Source organism: Coenobita brevimanus, chromosome 6 (assembly GCF_032717465.1).
Source record: "Coenobita brevimanus isolate Jiangsu-jjx chromosome 6, ASM3271746v2, whole genome shotgun sequence".
In the NCBI taxonomy this organism is placed as follows: Eukaryota; Metazoa; Arthropoda; class Malacostraca; order Decapoda; family Coenobitidae; genus Coenobita; species Coenobita brevimanus.
The window spans coordinates 54,849,217-54,868,399 of NC_136959.1; the positions used below are offsets into that span (position 1 = coordinate 54,849,217).

The window sequence follows — 19,183 nt, forward strand, 5'->3', positions numbered from 1 at the left end:
CCTTCATTCTTTCCTCTAGCTTCTGCCTATGGGTGACTCTACACTGAGTGACAAGCCTACTGGTTTCCTGTACAGAAGGAAACCATTTACTACACTGGGTGGTAACCATATAACCAAATTATGGCACCTGGTGGTTTAGTGGGTAATTACAGCACTCCAATCAGATTGAGCCGGTGATGGTTTATATCCCTCAGGGATGAGTGAGGCTAGTCACTCTCATCTTAAATGTCGGGACCACATTGCCTACCCCCGGGCTTCTACTCTTCTCATGAGGCAATGTAGAATTGGATGATGGATGATGGATAGAGAGAGAGAGAGAATAATCATCCATGCCTGTGTTGCCCCATGAAGAGCACTGGGGCCTGGGACTAGGAAAGTTGGTCCTGACATTTAAGATGAGAGTGACCAGCTTCACTCATCCAGTTGTTCAATTATGGCACCTGGTGGTTTAGCGGTCAATTAAGGCGCTCTAATCAGATTAAGCCTGTGCAGTTTCTATCCAAGGGGTGGTTAGGGGTTTATTACCACCCCCTGGATAGAAACCTGCACAGGCTCAATCTGACTGGAGCACCTTAATTGCCCACTAAACCACCAGGCGCCATAATCTGGTTATACAGTTACCATCCAGCATAGTAAATGGTTTCCTGGTGTACAGGAAACCATTTAGCTTGTTACTCAGTGTAGAGTCACCCATAGGCAGAAGGAAGAGGAAAGAATGAAGGAAAGAAAGACAGGTGAGGGAATGTAAAGTCACCCATAGGCGGAAGGAAGAAGAAAGAATGAAGAAAAGAAACACAGAAGAGGAAGGAAGGACGAGAGGAAAGGGCAGACACCCAAAGCTGCACAGCATTAAGTGAATGGATGGTAAGTGCCCTCACCTACCACATACAGGTCATGCAAACTTTTAGTTAAACATATCCTTGGCAGCTTGCATTTTTAGTCATATACGTGTCTGGGCCTTAAAATATAGCTAAAGCACAGACAAGTATTACAGTTAAGAAATATAGTTTCAAAATTAAGGGGTATCATTGAAAACTTAAAAATAAAAGCATTCACAAAAACACCAGGTAGAACTGTTGAAACACAGGGCACAATTTCACAGAATCATATTTCTTTTGCATGCACTGTGTTCATGTCCAGTACTCACCAGCAAGGGGAGATGGGACAGGCTGTCCAGTGCTCTTCCTTTTGCCACGCCGTGCAACATTCTTTCGCTTTGGTTGTCCCTCACCAGCTTCACTCCCAGTTGTGGCCTCTGAGCTGGTTTCTGGATCAGCACCCAATGACACCATCACAGTAGGCTTGACATCAACATGTTCCTCTGGGGCAACATAATCAGGGTCCTTGTTATCTACAGAGGCTGGATTATCAGCATCCTGGTCCTCATATGGTGCAGGGTCATCAGGGTCTTGATTGTTGAATGCAGGTGGGTCATCTGGGTCACCACTATCACATGAGGCCCCATCATCAGGGTGGGTGTTAACTGGGTCAGGGTCATCTGGAGCATGATCAGTTGGAGTGACAGCCTCCTCCATAGGGTCAGCTTCTGGTGATGCCTCCTCCAAATGGTGAGCTTCTGGTGATGCCTCCTCTATAGGGTGAGCTTCTGGTGATGCCTCCTTCCTTCCTTCATTTTCCCCTATGTTTAATTCACTATCTCCTAGAATAGTGGAAATCTGCATTAGTTACATGAAAGAGTAAACTACATACCTCATTAATGTTACATTTAATATCATAAAAAAAAAAAAAAATTACTTTGTTCTTCATGGGATTATATACAATATATGGATATCTGTGACAATTTTCTGAAGCAATGAAACCATTACAAAGGGTTCCAGCAGCCATAATTTAACTACAGCATGTTATGACCTAAAAACTCTTCATAGTGCCCCTAGACATCACTTGACATTTAAATAAACCTAGTGTAAGTTTGAAACAATTAAACAACCAACTTTGCTAAATTGTCCCTCATACTGTTCACCTTAATTAGAGTATTTTGTGGTGGTTTATGCACATAAGCCTGATGATGACAGTGATGAGAAAAATAACACCAAACTGTTGATCTGGAGAGCCAAGTCTTAATTCTACCACCATCATGAAAAGAATACTTTCTTTAGTCACCACATTGTACTTGCACAAGAGGTCCACACTCACCCATTACATTGTTGACCATCTTGGATGAGCCCTGGTTGCTTGGTTTGTCATCCTGTTTCTCCAAGAAGGACATAAAACTGTTCATGTAGTCTGGTTTTCTGGTGCCATTGGCCATACCTGGTGAAATGAGAAGCCAATGACAAGTGTGGAAAAAATTCTGAAAGAAGAATCTGAAGAATACCTTGCCTAACCTCATCCCAACCAAACCAAATAAAACCAAAGTTACTGAAACTCAAAGTGCTTATTACCTTATAGCCCACAAATATTCAAGATTCCATCACACCCATCAAATATGACTGGCAGCTGTAACTCTACCTGGGATTCTTTTCCTATCTGCATAGGCAGTTACTAAATATGCAGGGCATAATATAATCACTACCACACTTGCTCACTCAGTTTACGCATGTAATCTGATTTCAAAGCATAATATAATGATTTAATAGCAAACAAACTTTGTACAAGGATGTACTCTGTATTAACTGTCTCACTATCAGTTTCTTCAGGTTGGCCTTGTATCATTAACTTCCCAAAAGCATTACCATCTACTATTTACACATGGTACCTTCCATTCACTGTATTTATATTATCTTGACAATTAAACCCTCCTGAATAGCTAAAACAATCCTCTCTCTCTCAGCACTGCACTTAAAACTGTCATATACACCATGTTATACTGAGCTTCTGAGTTTTCCTATCACCTCTTCCTTATGGCTATGCTGTATTGTATACTTAATAAGCTTGTACACAGCATGTTACTTTGTGTTTTCTTGGTATGGACATGAATTACATAACTCACAACATATGAATTCTCTCTGTGTATAAACTGGTATGTACAACTTGACAGAGAGAACCGGAAAAGGATGAGATCTGGTAAATTTACGTTACTTAATGCCTGAACCACATGCTTCAAATTATTGTGCTCCTATAAAAACTGACATTAACATTGAATACACACCATTTAAAAAAATTTAAAATATCCAAAACCAATAAAAACATGATGTGGTGCCAAGACACAGCAAACCCGTCCTCGGCAGTCATTTTAGTCTGGTAAATTACCAATATGCTGGGAATCGAACCAGGGACTCTCAGATGAGAGCCAGGCAGTAATTTACCAGATGATTTTTCCTGTGTACAGTACAGGTTTCTCCCTTCAGTCATTTTAGTGTTGACATAAACACAACAGGATATCTTGTCAAAGCTGTCACATATCAAACTTGGAGTAAATCAAGTAAAAAATGACAATTTTATACCTATTTTATATTTTAGACTTGACCCACCTGACACTGACCCCCCTACCGCTAACTGGGCGGTGACCCCCCCTGACGTAATGGGGCATGTTATAGGATGCAGGTTTGAAAGATGCACCTTTACGTTTTGGTTTCATGTCGATAAGACAAATTTGAAAGGAGTGAGGGAAAAAAAAAATATATATTTTTTCTGGGGGGGGGGCTACAGTCTGGGCCTGGGCCCAAAATTTTATCAGGTGATCAGAAAGTCATAGCCCATCATCCCTGTAATTTGTCAAGATCACACCAGCAGTTTTCACGTAAAGTTGTTAACAGACACACAGACAGAAAATCCGAGTGAAAACAATACCCATCCCCAAGCCCCTCCAGTGCAGGGACGGGTAAAAAAAAGATCCTTTATTTGAAGCTGACAAAATTTACTAATAGCATATTTATAGGTGAAGTGCTTGAAAGGGTACAACAAGGAAGAAAGGTTGCTGGTTCCTTGAAAGAAGTGATAAGAAACAGGGAAATGAGCATGGAAGTGAAAAAGTTACTACATGACAGTACTGTGATACCCACTCTAATGTATGGAAGTGAAGCTTGAACCTTGTTGGAGGGACAAAAGTCAAGAGTGAGAGCAGTGGAAATGTGTTATTTGACAGGAGCACGTGGAATCACATGGAGAGAGAGACTGACAAATGAGGAAGTGAAGAGCATTGTGGTGTGGCTGTGGATGTGATAGGCAGCGTTAGGAAAAACACAATGAGGTGGTTTGGCCATGTGGAGAGGAGGAGAGTGAGAGACTGAAGAGGAGAGTGTATGTGAGGGAGGTGGAGGGGGGGAGAGGGAGGGGGTGGCCAAGAATGAGATGGAGGGATGGAGAGGTATATGAGAGAGGGGGATGTGAGCTGGGAGCAGGGCAATGAAATGGCAGGGGACAGGGAGACATGGAGGCAATTTGTTTTTGACCACCCCTTATGGGATTAAGGCATCTGGCAATAGATAGATAGAAAGACATATATTTATAGGTACTATTCTAAATCATAATATGGTATCAAATAATGCTTGTGCCTGTTTTGAAACAAGAACCAGTCCTCTGCAAAACTGCTGCACAGTACAGTACAATACAGTTGTATTTATTATACATACAGTATAGAAATAAATAAATAAATAAGCAAGGTTCCTTCCTTCCCAAAGTAATGGTCAGTTGACTGACAAAATAACCTGTCTCTTTTGCTGCTAGTTATTGTCTGTACTTAAGTTTATAAATACAATAAGGTCATTCCATCGTGAGGAACATTACATCTGGAGACAAGTTATTAAACTACCGTACTCTCTGTTTTATTTGCAAAAGTATGCAATATAAACAATTGGCTTTTGCAAGCTATATTACTAACACTTCACACTATACCATACCACAGTCAGATTGTTTGTATGTTTTTATTTTGTTAGACAAATTTTCAAAAGTTGCATGAGGAACATTACTGCAATGCTACCCCCTCTTGTACTTTGCATAAGTAATTTCAGTAAGTCTGTGATTTTACTGGTTCAATCAAGGACTGCTTCATATCAATAATATGTCAACAGATAAGAATCATAACCATACCCAGCAAATTTTATTATTCCTAATAACTGTTGTGCTGTTAAGGAAAATGTGACCATCACACACGTAACTGGAAAAGTGAGAAACGTTAATTGTGTAATTTTTATTGAAATATGGTTTTATATATACAATCAACTCTTATTACGGTTAATGTAACTGTAGGTAATGGTATCACAAACATAAAAAAAAATGTGTACTGATGTGAAATTTACATAATAAACTAAACATCCACCTTCAGTTCAGCGAGAAGTAATTACTGTATATGAGAGAGGGGGGTGTGAGTTGGGAGCAGGGCAGTGAAATGGCGGGGGACAGGGCGACTTGGAGGCGATTTGTTTGTGGCCACCCCAAACGGGATTGAGGCGTCTGGCAATAGATAGATAGATAGATAGAACATGACATCAACACAGACTGCTTGATTGAGGAGGGAGAAGTCACCCCTTTGACTATACATACCATTCTTGATACTTGAGGAGTTGGCAAAGCCTGTACAACCATGGCCTTTGCTATCTCATCTCTGTCTGAGTTGTCAGGGAAATGAAACTAAGTATGACCCACTTTGCTGATGCCCCTCTTTCTAAGGTAATTAACTTTAATTAAGCCCTATTCAGGCACTGATTCTAAGACTGCAACATAAGGATAATGTTTAGACAGCTTCTTTGTTGTATAATGAACCAGTACAGTCATGAACACTAATAAAGGGACTGGGTAGTCTGCCACCAGAGGGCATATTAATCACACACATCCACCCCCTAACTCCCCCTCCTTACCCCCACAAAACCACTGATTTGTTAGGAGGATGAATCGGAGATCTGAAGCTTCACTCTCTCACGTCTTGCCACATATAATATTAGTATAATTTTTTCTACTATTAGGTGTATTATTGCATGTATACATCCACCTTCAGTTCAGTGAGAAGTAATTACTGTATAATGAGATATTAGCAGATTCCAACAGAATGACCCCCCTGTACAGAATTTTATTCCACATATTTATTCAACATATCCTAAACGATATACGAAAATACAAATAACAGTGACAAGTTATATGACTACTAGCCCTAAAAGTCACTCTCCGGCCTTGTCATGTGGGGAGCCACATATCCACTCATAAACTCATCCACCTGCTCACTCAACCCATCCAAAACTCACCCTTCCCACCCACCTGTGCAACCCACCAAGCACATCAATCCCTGCCATCCACCAAGCTCATCGAACAATGCCATCCAACACATCTATCCACTCACCTACCCATCCTGGACCCACCCACTCACCCAACCCACCAATGTTGGGCCAACCACCCACCCAGAGCATCCCAGTCACACAATCTTCTCAGTCACCTGGGTGACCCATCATGTCACCACACACCCGAGGAACCCAAGCATTCCGACGACTCAACTTGCCCACCAACCACCATCACCCCCCCTCCCCACCTATGAATGCCACCCACCCTGCTCACCCAACAATGTCATCCATCACATCAACCCACCCAGCCCTCCCACCACAGCCAACCATCTATCCCTGAATACTCACCCACCCTGGCCACCCACCTCACCCGGGGAACCCACCCATCCTGTCCAGCCACTCCTCCCACTAACCCATCCACCTATTGACATGTCTAACCACCCTTCTTACCCAAACCCATTCACTCTACCATCCCACCCATCCATTCGGACCCCACTCATCCACCAAACTCATCCTATCCAAACCTTATTTACCGACCCCTCCCCAACCACCCACTGATCTAGTCACTCACCCAGCCCACCCCATGCATCCAGTCACCAACCCATTTACCCCTACAACCAACTCTATGCCACTTTACAGTACACATCCCACGGGTTCAATTTACAGTCTGAAAAGAAAAACTAGTGGGTAACATACTAAACTGCAATAAATGCAGTGAATTTGTAAGTGCAATTCAGTGTAACTGCAGTGATTTCTTGTTTACAGCTGTGCATGAGAAACGTCACATCTCTTACTGGTAACATTCCTCATGCTTTGCATGTAAAGTATGTGACAAAGCATAAGGCTTACCAGTCTCTTACAAGATATGGCAGGGCTACATTAGGAAGGTACTATTTTTTTTTTTTTTTTTTAACAACAAGAAAAAAAAAAAAAAATCCATACACCAGGTTACTGGCGTCCTCCATTCATAAAATATCTGTAACAGTTGGACTTGAACAGTTGTAGGTTGAAGTTTGGGGGGAAACAACTCTGGGGAAGCAAGTTCCAGAGAGATGCAGTTCGGGGTATAAAAGAATTCTGATAGGCAGTTCGCATTATGGCTGAATGACATTCCAGTCATGAGCGCTACCAAATGCCTGTGCAGCACGAGGGAAGGCATGGAGGTGGCACAATGGACGCAACTTCATCTGAGCATTTGCCATAAAAATATCTGTAAAATAATGCAAGGGAGGCAACATTCCCTCTTACTTGTAGTGGAAGTATTTATAATAGCAGGGTTGTTAATAATTCCAACAGCTTTGTTCTGAATTTTATCTTCTTGTTTTAATGCAACCTCTCCACATTCATTCCACAAAGGTGAGCAGTATTCAAGCTGAGAGCACACATGACTCCTATAAATTACAGCTAACTGCTCGTCAGTGAAGAAGTTACAGACTCCGTACAATATTCCAAGTTTCCTTCAGGCAGTTTTAGCAGGTGATCTGACTTGAGAGGTCCAGCTGAGGGCATTGTTAAGTGAGACAACAAGAATTTCAATACTTTTGGAGATGGGATTATTAGTAGCACTGATGGTAATATACGAATCTGACAATATCTATTAGTAAATTGTATATACAGTGAGTCCTCGAAATACGAAAGGGATAGAGACCAAAAAAAACTTTCGTCATCCAAAATTTCATATATCGGAACGATTTTCCCCACTGAAATACTGTATACATATAAAGGGGAGGATGCGTTCCAGGACCCCATTGGACCCCCCACTTAAACTTTACCCCTCCTATTTAGAAGTATGCAATACATGTATACAGTACTATACTATTGTACAGACATAAAAAATTAAAACATACAACTAATTACTGTAGTATTAGTACACTGTACAGTTAAATATAGACCTGTGCTACGGCTGGAGATTTGTGTCGTTGATATGGTGCTAAGTCACATGGTGGGACCCTATTGCTCCTCTAGTACTTCCTCGACTGGAGCAGATGTTTCTGAAGCTGTTGATGGTCCAATTTCCTCTCCTGAGTCAGAGTCCGGTGCTGTTTCTTCTTGGCAACTGGTTCCCCGGATGCTGGAGATGATGCAGGGCACTTGGGAGGCATGGCGAAAATACGAAATGAGGAAGAACAGTGAAAAACTGCATAACGTACAGCGAAGCTGAGAGGAGAGGACAGACGTGACTTGACTGATAGGTGCACAAAAATGTGTTTACCAGAGAGGGGTTAGTTCGTTTTCTCGTGCAAACGAGCGCGGCGCTGAGCAGCGCGCCCATTTTGAATTTTTCATATTTCCTCTCGTATCGTTTTTCGTACCATCAAGACAGATACTTTCATATTGTGGAATTTGTCCTACATTCATCGCTTTCATACCATCGGAAATTCGTACCTCGAGTTTTCGTATTTCGAGGACTCACTGCATTTGGCTTTAGTAGCATTAAATGAGACAAGGTTGTTTTGTCCCCATTCACTGTTCGTAGATATGTCTTGAATTATGGAGATGGCTGTACTGAGTTGAAAGTTTGAGATATTAGACTTTGCAAATGGGTGTTTGAGTGTGAATGACCTGTGAAATGTTGAGTCATCTGCATCTGAATGGATGGGATTGTGGGTAACAGGTAAGAGATCATTAATATGAACCAGGAACAGGGTTGGCACCAGAACTGATTCCTGTGGCACGCCGGCATTAACCCCTACACCGTGGGCTTGTTTACCAATGACTTGCATGTGCCGTGGGGTTATTTGGGCTCCGACAGACTCTCAAAAAATATTTGCCAAAAATCAGTTATTAGTCCTAGAATAATAAAATTACATATGCTTATGGCACATACCTTCAGCTTTCTCCTGGAATGATTGTTGAGCCTTCATCGGTTACCGTAGGACTTGTGGAGACCTCTGAAGTAGGGTAACGAAGTCTCCACTTTACACTTCCCAACAACCCGTAATATGATTACCACAGCCAGATACAAACACTATAAACACTATTCTACAATTTTCAAGTAGTTTGGGATCCAAACTCAAAAAATAAAAACACTGTGAAAGCAATGGAAATTACGAGCGCGTCTGATCGTCACACTGGCACTAGTTCGCTCTTGGTAATCTGTCATTTATTATTCATAAAACCCCTCACACTTTATATTTCTATTACTATATAACACTTATATATATCTACAGTCTTTATCCATAAGTTTCCTTCAGTAGTATTAGTTTATTGTCACTGTAGGGATTCAATTTCTTTCAGTAAAATACGTAGCATTCACTTTCTCGTCCTGTATACTGGCATTGAGAGTGAATGTCACTTTCATCTTCACTCTCATAACTCATAGCATTCAGACATGCTAGAGTGAAACTTTCACTTTCATTACTCCTAGGGTATATACTCGTATTCTTATAATACTACTCATTTACATTTCTATTTACGTTCTCTATTTTATTTACGTTATTTACATTTCTATTTTATTTACACTGTGTTGTGCACTGTCACTTGAAATAACTTATAAAACTATTTTCCATTGTTCACGTATATTTACATTCATTACTTTCACTTGCTGTTTACACATTATTTACACATTATTTACAATTCCACTTGCACTGTTTTACTCAATAGAAAGATTGTAGTCACTCTTTTATCAATTGTCAGCCCTTTACCTCTTTCCACACGAGGTTTAGTAGGGGGTAAAGGTCACAGGGCCATTTGCATGGGGGTGAAAAAAAGGCCTTGAAGTCAGCAAGAAGAAACATACGTACCCTCGCTTCGGAAGATGAGAGTAAACTGATAACGGAGGGCCAGCGTGGAGGCCTGCTTAGGGGTTATTCAGAGTTACCAATATTAGTTCTTGAAACAGCTAAGTCTAGCACTCATATGATTGGCAGGAAATCTAGACAATACAGTACATTATAAATTTGGTAGTTCCAGGTGAATGTAAATATCACTTAGGCTTCTCCCTTCCCTCCTTACATGTATATTTATTACGAAAATAGATTAGAGGCCTACTTAGGAGATATATATTCACAGCTACCAATGTTAGATCTTGAAACAGCTTTGTCTAGCACTGATACGATTGGCAGGAAATCTAGACAATACATTATAAATTAGGTAGTTCCAGGTGAATGTAAATATCACTTAGGCTTCTCCCTTCCCTCCTTACATGTATATTTATTACGAAAATAGATTATACGGCATATTTCAAGGGGAAAAAAACAGCGAAAATTAGCGAACGAGTGCACGTGAGGTGTTGTCAGGTGATAATTAGCCAATTCCAGGTGTATGGCACTCTCACTTACCTTATTTCTTTCTTGTATATATTATTTGGTATAAGAATAGGACATAGGGCTTATTTCAATGGATGAAATCAGTGAAAAATTCCAGGGAAGATTTACTTAGCGTAGCACGGCCGGGCAGGCGAGAGGATAGGGTAATGGAGGGGGGGTAGGGAGGGGAGTCAAGAACAGGGAGAAATGGCTAAATTGTCAACAATGGATGGGAGTACAGATGAGATTAGGAGTGCTGACTAGTGTTGGACATTGGCAGTACTGATAGATGATACAAGCCCCCACTTGGAAGCCCGGGTGAATTCAAAATAACACAGAATCACAAAAGCGATGCCCCGCGGTATGATCCCTTGCTCCCAAGCGTCACGAAAGTGACACCCCGTGGTTAAGGGGTTAAATGAGTGGAAATTGGAATATACATCATCTACCATACTTTTACTCTTTTTTTCTTTTTTCTGTTGCTGAGATACAAGGAAAGCAGAGAAACAAAAGACATTAGCCCATAGCAAGGGAGTTTGGACAGCAGGGAAAGGTGCCATACTCTATCGAAAGCTTTAGCAATATCAAGGGCTACTGCATGAGTTTCTCCATGTAGGTCAACTGACTGATGGATGGTATGAGTCAGGAGGCTGAGTACGTCAATGGTAGATATTTCATGGCAAAAACCACATTGTCTATCACTAATTAAATTGTTGGATTCAAGATGTTTAACATTTTTTTTTTTTATGTGAGGAAGAAGGAACCAAAGGCTGAGCTGGCAAAACAGTTCCATCCAAGAAAAGAAACAAAAACAATAGAAATGAGAGCCAAATTCATGATCCATTCATTTTGAGATGCCTGGACACACTGCGTTTGAAAAACTGAAGATCATAGGTAGTAGGAAATACAAACAGAGGGAGACAGTTCCAGAGTTGACCCGTTGCATAAAAAAGGACTGGGAGTAACGGTTAACAGTTGCATTAAAGAGCTGGACAGAAAAAGGATGAGAGTTTGTTGCTAGATGGGTAGAGGTGGGGGGATGCAAGCAGACAGTTCAGAGGAGCAGTGACCACTGAAGTAGCAATAGAAAAGAGATAAAGAGGCAACAGTGCGGCGAAGAGACAGAGGTTGAAAAAGGGGAGCCAGTATGAGGAGGAGAGTTGATGAGACAAAAAGTCTTTGACTCTTCCCTATTGAGAAGAGCTGTATGTGGGAAGCCTCCCCACATATAAGAGTTGTTCTCTAAACGGGCAAATAAAACCCGTGCATTAAGTCAACAACTGTGCAGGGGTAAACAAGGCACAGAGTCAGCTTAGCACACCTAATCTCTTGGAAGGAGAATTTACAAGAGATGCAATATGATCTTTCCAAGATAAGTCCCGAGTGAATGAAACCCCAAGCAGGTTCAAGGATGATGCAGGATTGAGCTGGATATTATTAAACATTAGTGGGTACTCCTGTGGAAGATTTTGATAGGTTGATGGGTGTAATAACTGAGTCTTTGATACATTAAAAACAACAAGATTATTTTTACCCTATTCAGAGATATGAGCCAAGTCAGACATTAGGCATGCCATAGCCTCATCCCTTGTTTGTTGAAGTAACTGCTGAGATGGACGCTGCTGAAACCGAATGGAAAGGTGAAGGGTGGAATCATCAGCGTATGAGTGGATAGGGTTAGATGTACATCTTAGATGATCAATGATGCATAAAAGGAAGAGAGTTAGTGATAGGAGAGAGCCCTGAGGAACACCACTGTTGATAGATCTAGGAGAAGAACGATGGCCATCTACAACAGCAGCTGTAGAATGACCAGAAAGGAAGCTATAGATGAAAGCAGAGATAGAAAGATAGAAACCGTAAGAGGGCGGTTTGGAAAGTAAAGACTTATGCCAGACTCGATCGAAAGTCTTTGAGATGTCAAATGCAATGGCAAAGCTTTCGCTAAAGTCCCGAAAGGAGGATGACTGGGAGTCTGAAAGGTAGGTGAGAAGATCGCCAGTGGGGCATCCCTGATGAAACCCATAATGACGATCAGAAAGTAGGTTGTGATAGGAAAGATGCTTTAACATTTTTCTATTAACAAAAGACTTGAAACTTGAGACACAGGATGTTAAAGCAATAGGATGATAGTTAGAGAGTTGGGAATGGTCTCCCTTCTTTGATACTGGCTAAATGAAAGCAAACTTCCAGCAAGAAGGAAAGGTACAAGTTGTAAGACAAAAGTGAGAGTTTACCTAGGCAGGGCGTAAGGACAGATGCACAGTTCTTGAGGACAACAGGAGGGACTCCATCAGGCACATATGCCTTGTTAGTATTGAGGCCAGTGATGGCAGAAACTACATCAGCTGAAGAAATTTTAATGTCAGCCATGAGGAAGTCAGAGGGGGGACGTGATGGAAGAACAGCACCGGAATCATCTAAGGTGGAATTGGAGGAGAGAGTCTGAGTGAAGATATCTACTTTATCAGTAGAAGAAATAGCTACAGAGCCATCAGAGTAGAAAATAGGAGGGAAAGATGATGAGGTAAAGCTGTTAGAATGGTTTTAGGCAAGGTGCCAGAAGAAGCGGAAAAAATTCGAGTTGGAGAGTTGAGAGCATGTAATACGGATGAAATTATTTTTAGCAGGGTGAAGAACAGACTTAGAATGATTCCGGGCAGAAACATACAAAAGATGTGATGCAGGGGTGGGTTAGCTCCAGTACCTTTTATAGGCCTTCTCCTTGTTGCGAACAGCATTAGAACAAGCGTGATTAAACCAAGGCTTTCCTGGATTAGTCAAGGGATATGAGAAAGGAATGTATGCTTCCATACCCGAGAGAATAAGCTACGTAATGCACAAGGCACACTCAGATGGTTCCCAGCCACTGGAGCAATAATCAATCCAGGGAAAATCAAAGAAGTACTGTACTGCCTGAGGGCCTCCCAATCCGGAGCTCCAAAGTGCCACAGTCAACGTTTCTTTGGAGGGTCTGCAGGCCGTACTGGAACAATAGGACAAGATAAGGTAATAAGGTTGTGATCGAAGGATCCCAGTGGAGAGGAAAGACTAACAGCGTAAGCAGAAGGATTAGTTGTAAGGAAGAGGTCAAGTATGTTGGAGCTCTCTCCAAGGTGGTCAGGGATACAAGTTGGGTGCTGTACAAGATGCACTAGGTCATTAAGGATAGAAAAGATGAAGGCTTGTTCACCAGGCAGATCAGTGAAAGGAGAGGAGAGCCAAAGGTGATGGTGAACATTGAAATCTCCTAGAATGGAGATTTCAGAGAAAGGAGAAATGGACAGAATGTGTTCCATCATAGAAGTAAGATAGTCGAAGAATTTTTGAGTCAGTAGAATTAGGAGAAATGTAAACAGCACAGATATATTCAGTCAGAGAATGACAGGAGAGCCGAGGCCAGGGAGTAGAGTATTCAAAAGAATCAAGTTCAGAACACGAGAGCAAGATGGGTCGTTGCATACATATACACAACAGCCACCTTTGGCTTTGAAATGAGTATAGAGCAAGTAGGAGGATACAGAAAAGGGTTTGCTGTCAGTTGCCTCAGATAGCTGAGTCTTGGTAAGGAAGAGAATGATGAGGTTTAGAGGAGGAGAGGAGGTGTTCAACAGAGCGAAAGTTACAGGAAAGGCCACGAATGTTGCAGAAATGAAGAGGAAATAAGTCAGACAGTGGTTCCAGGCAGCTTGTTGAGTCATCGGGAGAGGGGCGGATGGTGGGGTCATTTATGGTCCCTCCCCCCCTGGTGACTCCGAGGCATGGTGTATGTGCACCATTTTCGTTCTTTAATTTTGAAAAGGAAGTGTAGTGTGTACTCTGCATGCAGTTTGGTGTTGACAGTTAGAGAAACTTGTACTGGAGAGCATGCTGGCCTCCTCTCTGTGTTACTGAAACACTGAAAAAGTTCAGCAAAGGGGAATGGTTAGGAACTAGTCCCTAGGGCTGATGAAATGGGAGCTACAGCTTCTGTCATCAGCTTTCCACCCACCTTGGGAGTACTGCCCTACTTGACTGGTGCTACAGTGCTAGATACCAGTATATATATATATAGATATATATATATACAGTATATATATATATATATATTACAATCACAGCCTTCTTCAAGCAGACCCCCACCACGCCAGCAAGTCACACAGGATCTCCCCAGCCCTTGACGAGCAGAGCATCTCCCCAGCCTGCAAGCAGCAGAGCATCTCCCCAGCCTTCAAGCAGGAGAGCATCTCCCCAGCCTGCAACGAGCAGAGCATCTGCCCAGCCTTCAACCAGCAGAGCATCTCCCCAACCTTCAACCAGCAGAGAAACACCAAAGGACACCTCCCGCCAAGGACATGCTTTGCCCATAGTGCTGGACCTAACCTCCAGCTGATCCCCATCTCAAATGTCACCTGTCTCCACCAAGGCACTCCGCCACTCCATTGCTGCCTTCCTTGTCCTGGCCTCCATCTCCCACATCATCTCAGACACTGTCTCTGTCTCCCTCGCCATGACGTGAGCCACCGCAACTGACTCCATGGCTACCTCATCATTCATTGCAGCGGTCTCCCTCACCACCTCACCAGTCATCACAGCTGTCTCCCTCACCACCTCCTCTGTCATCAAATCGCACTCCATCGCCACCGCCTAAGAATCACATCACACTCCATTGCCACCACCTGAGTCATCACATCGCACTTCATCACCACCCCCAGAGGCAGTGCATCAGTCTCCCACTACAACCATCCCACCTCATCAGGTCCCCCCCCCCCGACCATCGCCTGGAGATGGAGTTTGAGGGCTTTAAGGAGGAGGATTGAGTATTAGGAAGCACTGCATGTTCCCTAGCCTTGGAGGGGATAGCAGGGATGATGACCAGGACTGGACATGGACTTAAGAAGTGATGATAGGTGTCTGATAATTTAGAATCTATTCGTTATGATTTTCAGGCTTTATTTGTTCATTCTAGTAAGTTATCTACAGGTGATAGGCTTAGGTTAGCTTCCTCGACAGCAGTAAGGCCATTAAGACAGCCTTTAAACCTGTTTTTGGACTCATCTGGGTGGGTTTCAGACTTGGTTTGGGGGGAAACCCAAGGCTGGTAAACGATCCACATTGAAAAAAAAATATGTTAAAAGTACCCCGATATTTGGTACCCAACCTAAGAATGGAGTTTTACCTAACCAATTATGTCATTAAACCAGGGTAAGCATATATCTATCTATCTACCTACCTATCTATCTATCTATACATATACAGTATACCGTATATACAGTGAGCTTGCACGGTACACGAGTGGATGGGTGGTCCCCTTGCACAGTGTGATTTCGTGTACTGTGAATACATAATCTTCTGGGAAAAATAACATATGGGTGTTAATAATCCCCCCCCTATTGTTTTTACCCACATTCCTTCCACTGTATCAACAGTCTCTTGAGTGGAATGGTGGACATTTACTCCAACACGTGTCCTGGTCACCTTTCAATACCTTTTCCTAACCTTGCATTCTAATGTAATCTAACTTAGCAATTTCACCCAACTTAACAACCAAGATTCAAGAAAGATTTAGTCTGTTCTTACAAACATGGGTGAGGCATTAGGTCCTTCTACTGCTTAAAGCATACATTTACCATAATTTTTTTCCTGTCTTATACATAAATTGCACTGTTTTGGCAAATCAGCTTTTTAGGAGGCTATGAGCTTAAACAAGCAGTTCTTCTGTTTTCACTGAAGGGTTACTAACAAAACAGAATAAAGCTGTGCATTATGAGGCCGTCCCGCAGTCTGCCTGCAAATATTTTCTTTTAATTAATTTTAATATATTCAGTTTTCCCACTTTACCTGCAACAGTGCCCTGCTAACTGGGTGGAGACCCAAATGTGCCATCTACCCAGGAACCAAACCTCCACTTTTCCTCGAGTGAGGCACTGTCAGCCACAGGGAAACATGGTTCATTGTACAAAATGGCTCTGCTTGGCCAGACAGACTGGGGTTGATCAACAAAAGCAACTGGGCTTATAACTGAAAGTTGGTCAGATATGTATGAGTACCGGTATACGCTATATAGTTTTGTTTTTTTTATACTATAGACAAACATAGGTTAAGCAGTTTAACGTGCTTTCTATGGGTTCCTTTAATCAATATCAGCAACTTTTTCCAATATCATTTACTCTGGAAATTAGTGACAATTGAAATATATTAGTTAGGCTACATTTGGTTACGCTCCACTCTGTTATGATAGGTGACATTATTTTAATGCTGCCTCTATTGTTTTATGTACGTGCAGTCTGGTTTAGTCAGGCAAAGTTAGATTAACATTTTGAGGTGATTGGGGAGTGGTTCCCCCCCAAATTGGGGCAGCTGTGTTTATGTCTGGCTAGAAAAAAGGCTTTTCTTATTCTTTTTTTTTATACAATTATATACATACACACACACACACACACACACATATATATATATATATATATATATATATAATATAATTAAGGGTAGTGGAGAAAGTGGAATGAAGTGCTTGCTGGAGATATGTAAGAAAGCATGGATGAGTGAAACTGTGCCTGCAGAATGGAAGAAGGCTGTGATTGTACCCCTGTACAAAAAATTAAGGCAAGCGAAGTGAGTGCAACAATTATAGAGACATAAGTTTATTGAGTGTGGTAGGGAAGGTATATGGAAGAATTATTATTGAGAAAGTAAGAGAGATATCAGAAGTCCTAGTGAGTGATGAAAGGGGTGGCTTTAGGAGTGGCAGAGGATGTGTGGACCAAATATCTGCAGTGAGACAGATGGTAAAGAAGGCTTGTGAGAAGGACCATAAGGTGTTTAAGACATTCATGGATCTGGAAAAAGCATATGATAAAGTGGACAGAGAAGGATTGTGGAAAGTTTTGCACATGTATGGTGTAAAGGGTAAGCTGCTAGGTGCTGTCAAGAGTTTTTATTATGGTAGTGAAGTATGTGTGAGGGTTAATGGGCGTCTAAGTGAATGGTTAACGACCAGTGCGGGCGTGCAACAAGGTTGTGTGATGTCTCCATGGTTGTTCAATATATATATGGATAGGGTGAGTGGGGCCTTTGGTATGTCTATCCCCCTTTATTAATCCTGACTATGACAGACCACAGTTTCAAAGCAAGCCTGAGGACAGTAAATCACCCGGGGGGATGAGGGTGGGTTCATGGAATGTGGGAAGTTTGAGGGGAAGAGCAGGGGAAGTCACTGAGGCATTCAGTGGGAGGTGGGTGGATGTGGCGTATTTGCAGGAAGTCCGGTACAGGGGTGGATCAGCCAGAAAGATTGTTGGGAAGGACTGTTGCTATAAGTTGTTTTGGCAGGAGGGGACAGATGGATATGGGGGTGTTGGTGTGATGGTTGGGAAATGTTATGAATGTTATAAGAGTAAGCAATAGGATACTGGCAGTGAAAATTCTATTCGGTAGAAAGATAGCCGCAGTTATATCGGCATATGCTCCACAGGCAGGAATGGATGAAGCAGAGAAAGATAGATTTTGGGATGATTTAATACGTGTATGTGGAATGATGAGATAGTGGTTTTGGGAGGGGACTTAAATGGTCATGTAGGTGAAGCAGCACAAGGTTATGAAGGAGTACATGGGGGATGTGCGTATGGTATAAGGAATGCAGAAGGGGAAAGGATACTCGAGTTTGGGGAGGCAACGAACATGATTGTGTGCAGCACATATTTCGGGAAAAGAGAGAGTAGGTTAATTATGTATGAGTCTGGGGGAAATAGCAGTCAGATAGATTATTTTCTGGTTAGGAGGGCTGATAGGAGGTTATTGAGGGATGTTAAAGTTATAGGAAGTGAGGAGTGTGTGCAGCAGCACAAACTATTGATTTGTGATATGGTGCTTAAAGAACGAGTGATGAAAAAGAGGACTTATGTACCTAGGAGGAAAATATGGAAGCTGAAAAACCAAGCAGTAAGGGATGCCTTCTATAGCGAGATGAGGAGAGTGATGGCTGAACAGGGAGCTGTAGACAGAGGCGTTAATGAACAGTACAGAGCCCTCAAGAACAATCTCCTGAGAGTTACTGATGTAACATGCAGCTGGACAAGAGGACCACCAAGACATGTAACTTCAAGGTGGGATGACGGTGTTGAAGCTGCAGTTAAGGAGAAAAGAAGGCTTTTCCGGGAATGGAAGAAGGGTGGTAGCAAGGAGGAATACTTGGCTGCCAAGCGTAGGGCTAGAAGAGAGGTATACAGGGCGAGGTCTGAGTCACAGAGACTTTTACTTGATAACTTAAATCATGGGGAAAGGAAAAATATGATATTTAAGGTGGCAAATCAGATGAAGAGGGATAATTGGGATATTATAGGTGAGCAGTGTGTGAAGAATGATGAAGGAAGGGTAGTGGTGAACAGTGAGGATATTATAGATGCATGGAGAGAGCATTATAGCCGGTTGTTGAATGAGGAGTTTGACTGGGACAGGGAAGGATAGGAGCCAGCAGATCCAGTGTTTGGCCCTTGGCCTTTGATTGATGCTGCTACTGTGAGTGAGGCAATAGGCAGGATGAAGGTGGGGAAGGCAGCATGTGTGTCTGGGTAGACTGCCAAAATGTTGAAGGCCTCAGGAGATATAGGGGTGAAGTTAGTCACTGACCAGATAAATATGATTATTTATGAGTGTGTTGTCCCAGATGATTGGCTGAAGAGTGTAATTGTAAATGTGTATAAAGGGAAGGGTGATGCCCTGGAAAGAGGAAATTATAGAGGTATAAAGTTTTTAGATCAGATAATGAAGGTAATGGGGAGAGTTTTA

General features: G+C 42.2%; 1 protein-coding gene across 1 annotated transcript in view; it reads right to left on the reverse strand.

Annotated features, from left to right (window-relative positions):
* LOC145399783 (uncharacterized) overlaps positions 1-19,183 on the reverse strand; it is a 192,194-nt gene that overhangs the window by 166,746 nt on the left and 6,265 nt on the right. Inside the window, exons 2-3 of the mRNA XM_080272335.1 lie at positions 2,155-2,271; positions 1,148-1,660 (exon numbers count right to left, since the gene is read on the reverse strand). Coding sequence (XP_080128461.1) covers positions 1,148-1,660; positions 2,155-2,271 — 630 coding nt within the window. The remainder of the gene's footprint in view (positions 1-1,147; positions 1,661-2,154; positions 2,272-19,183) is intronic.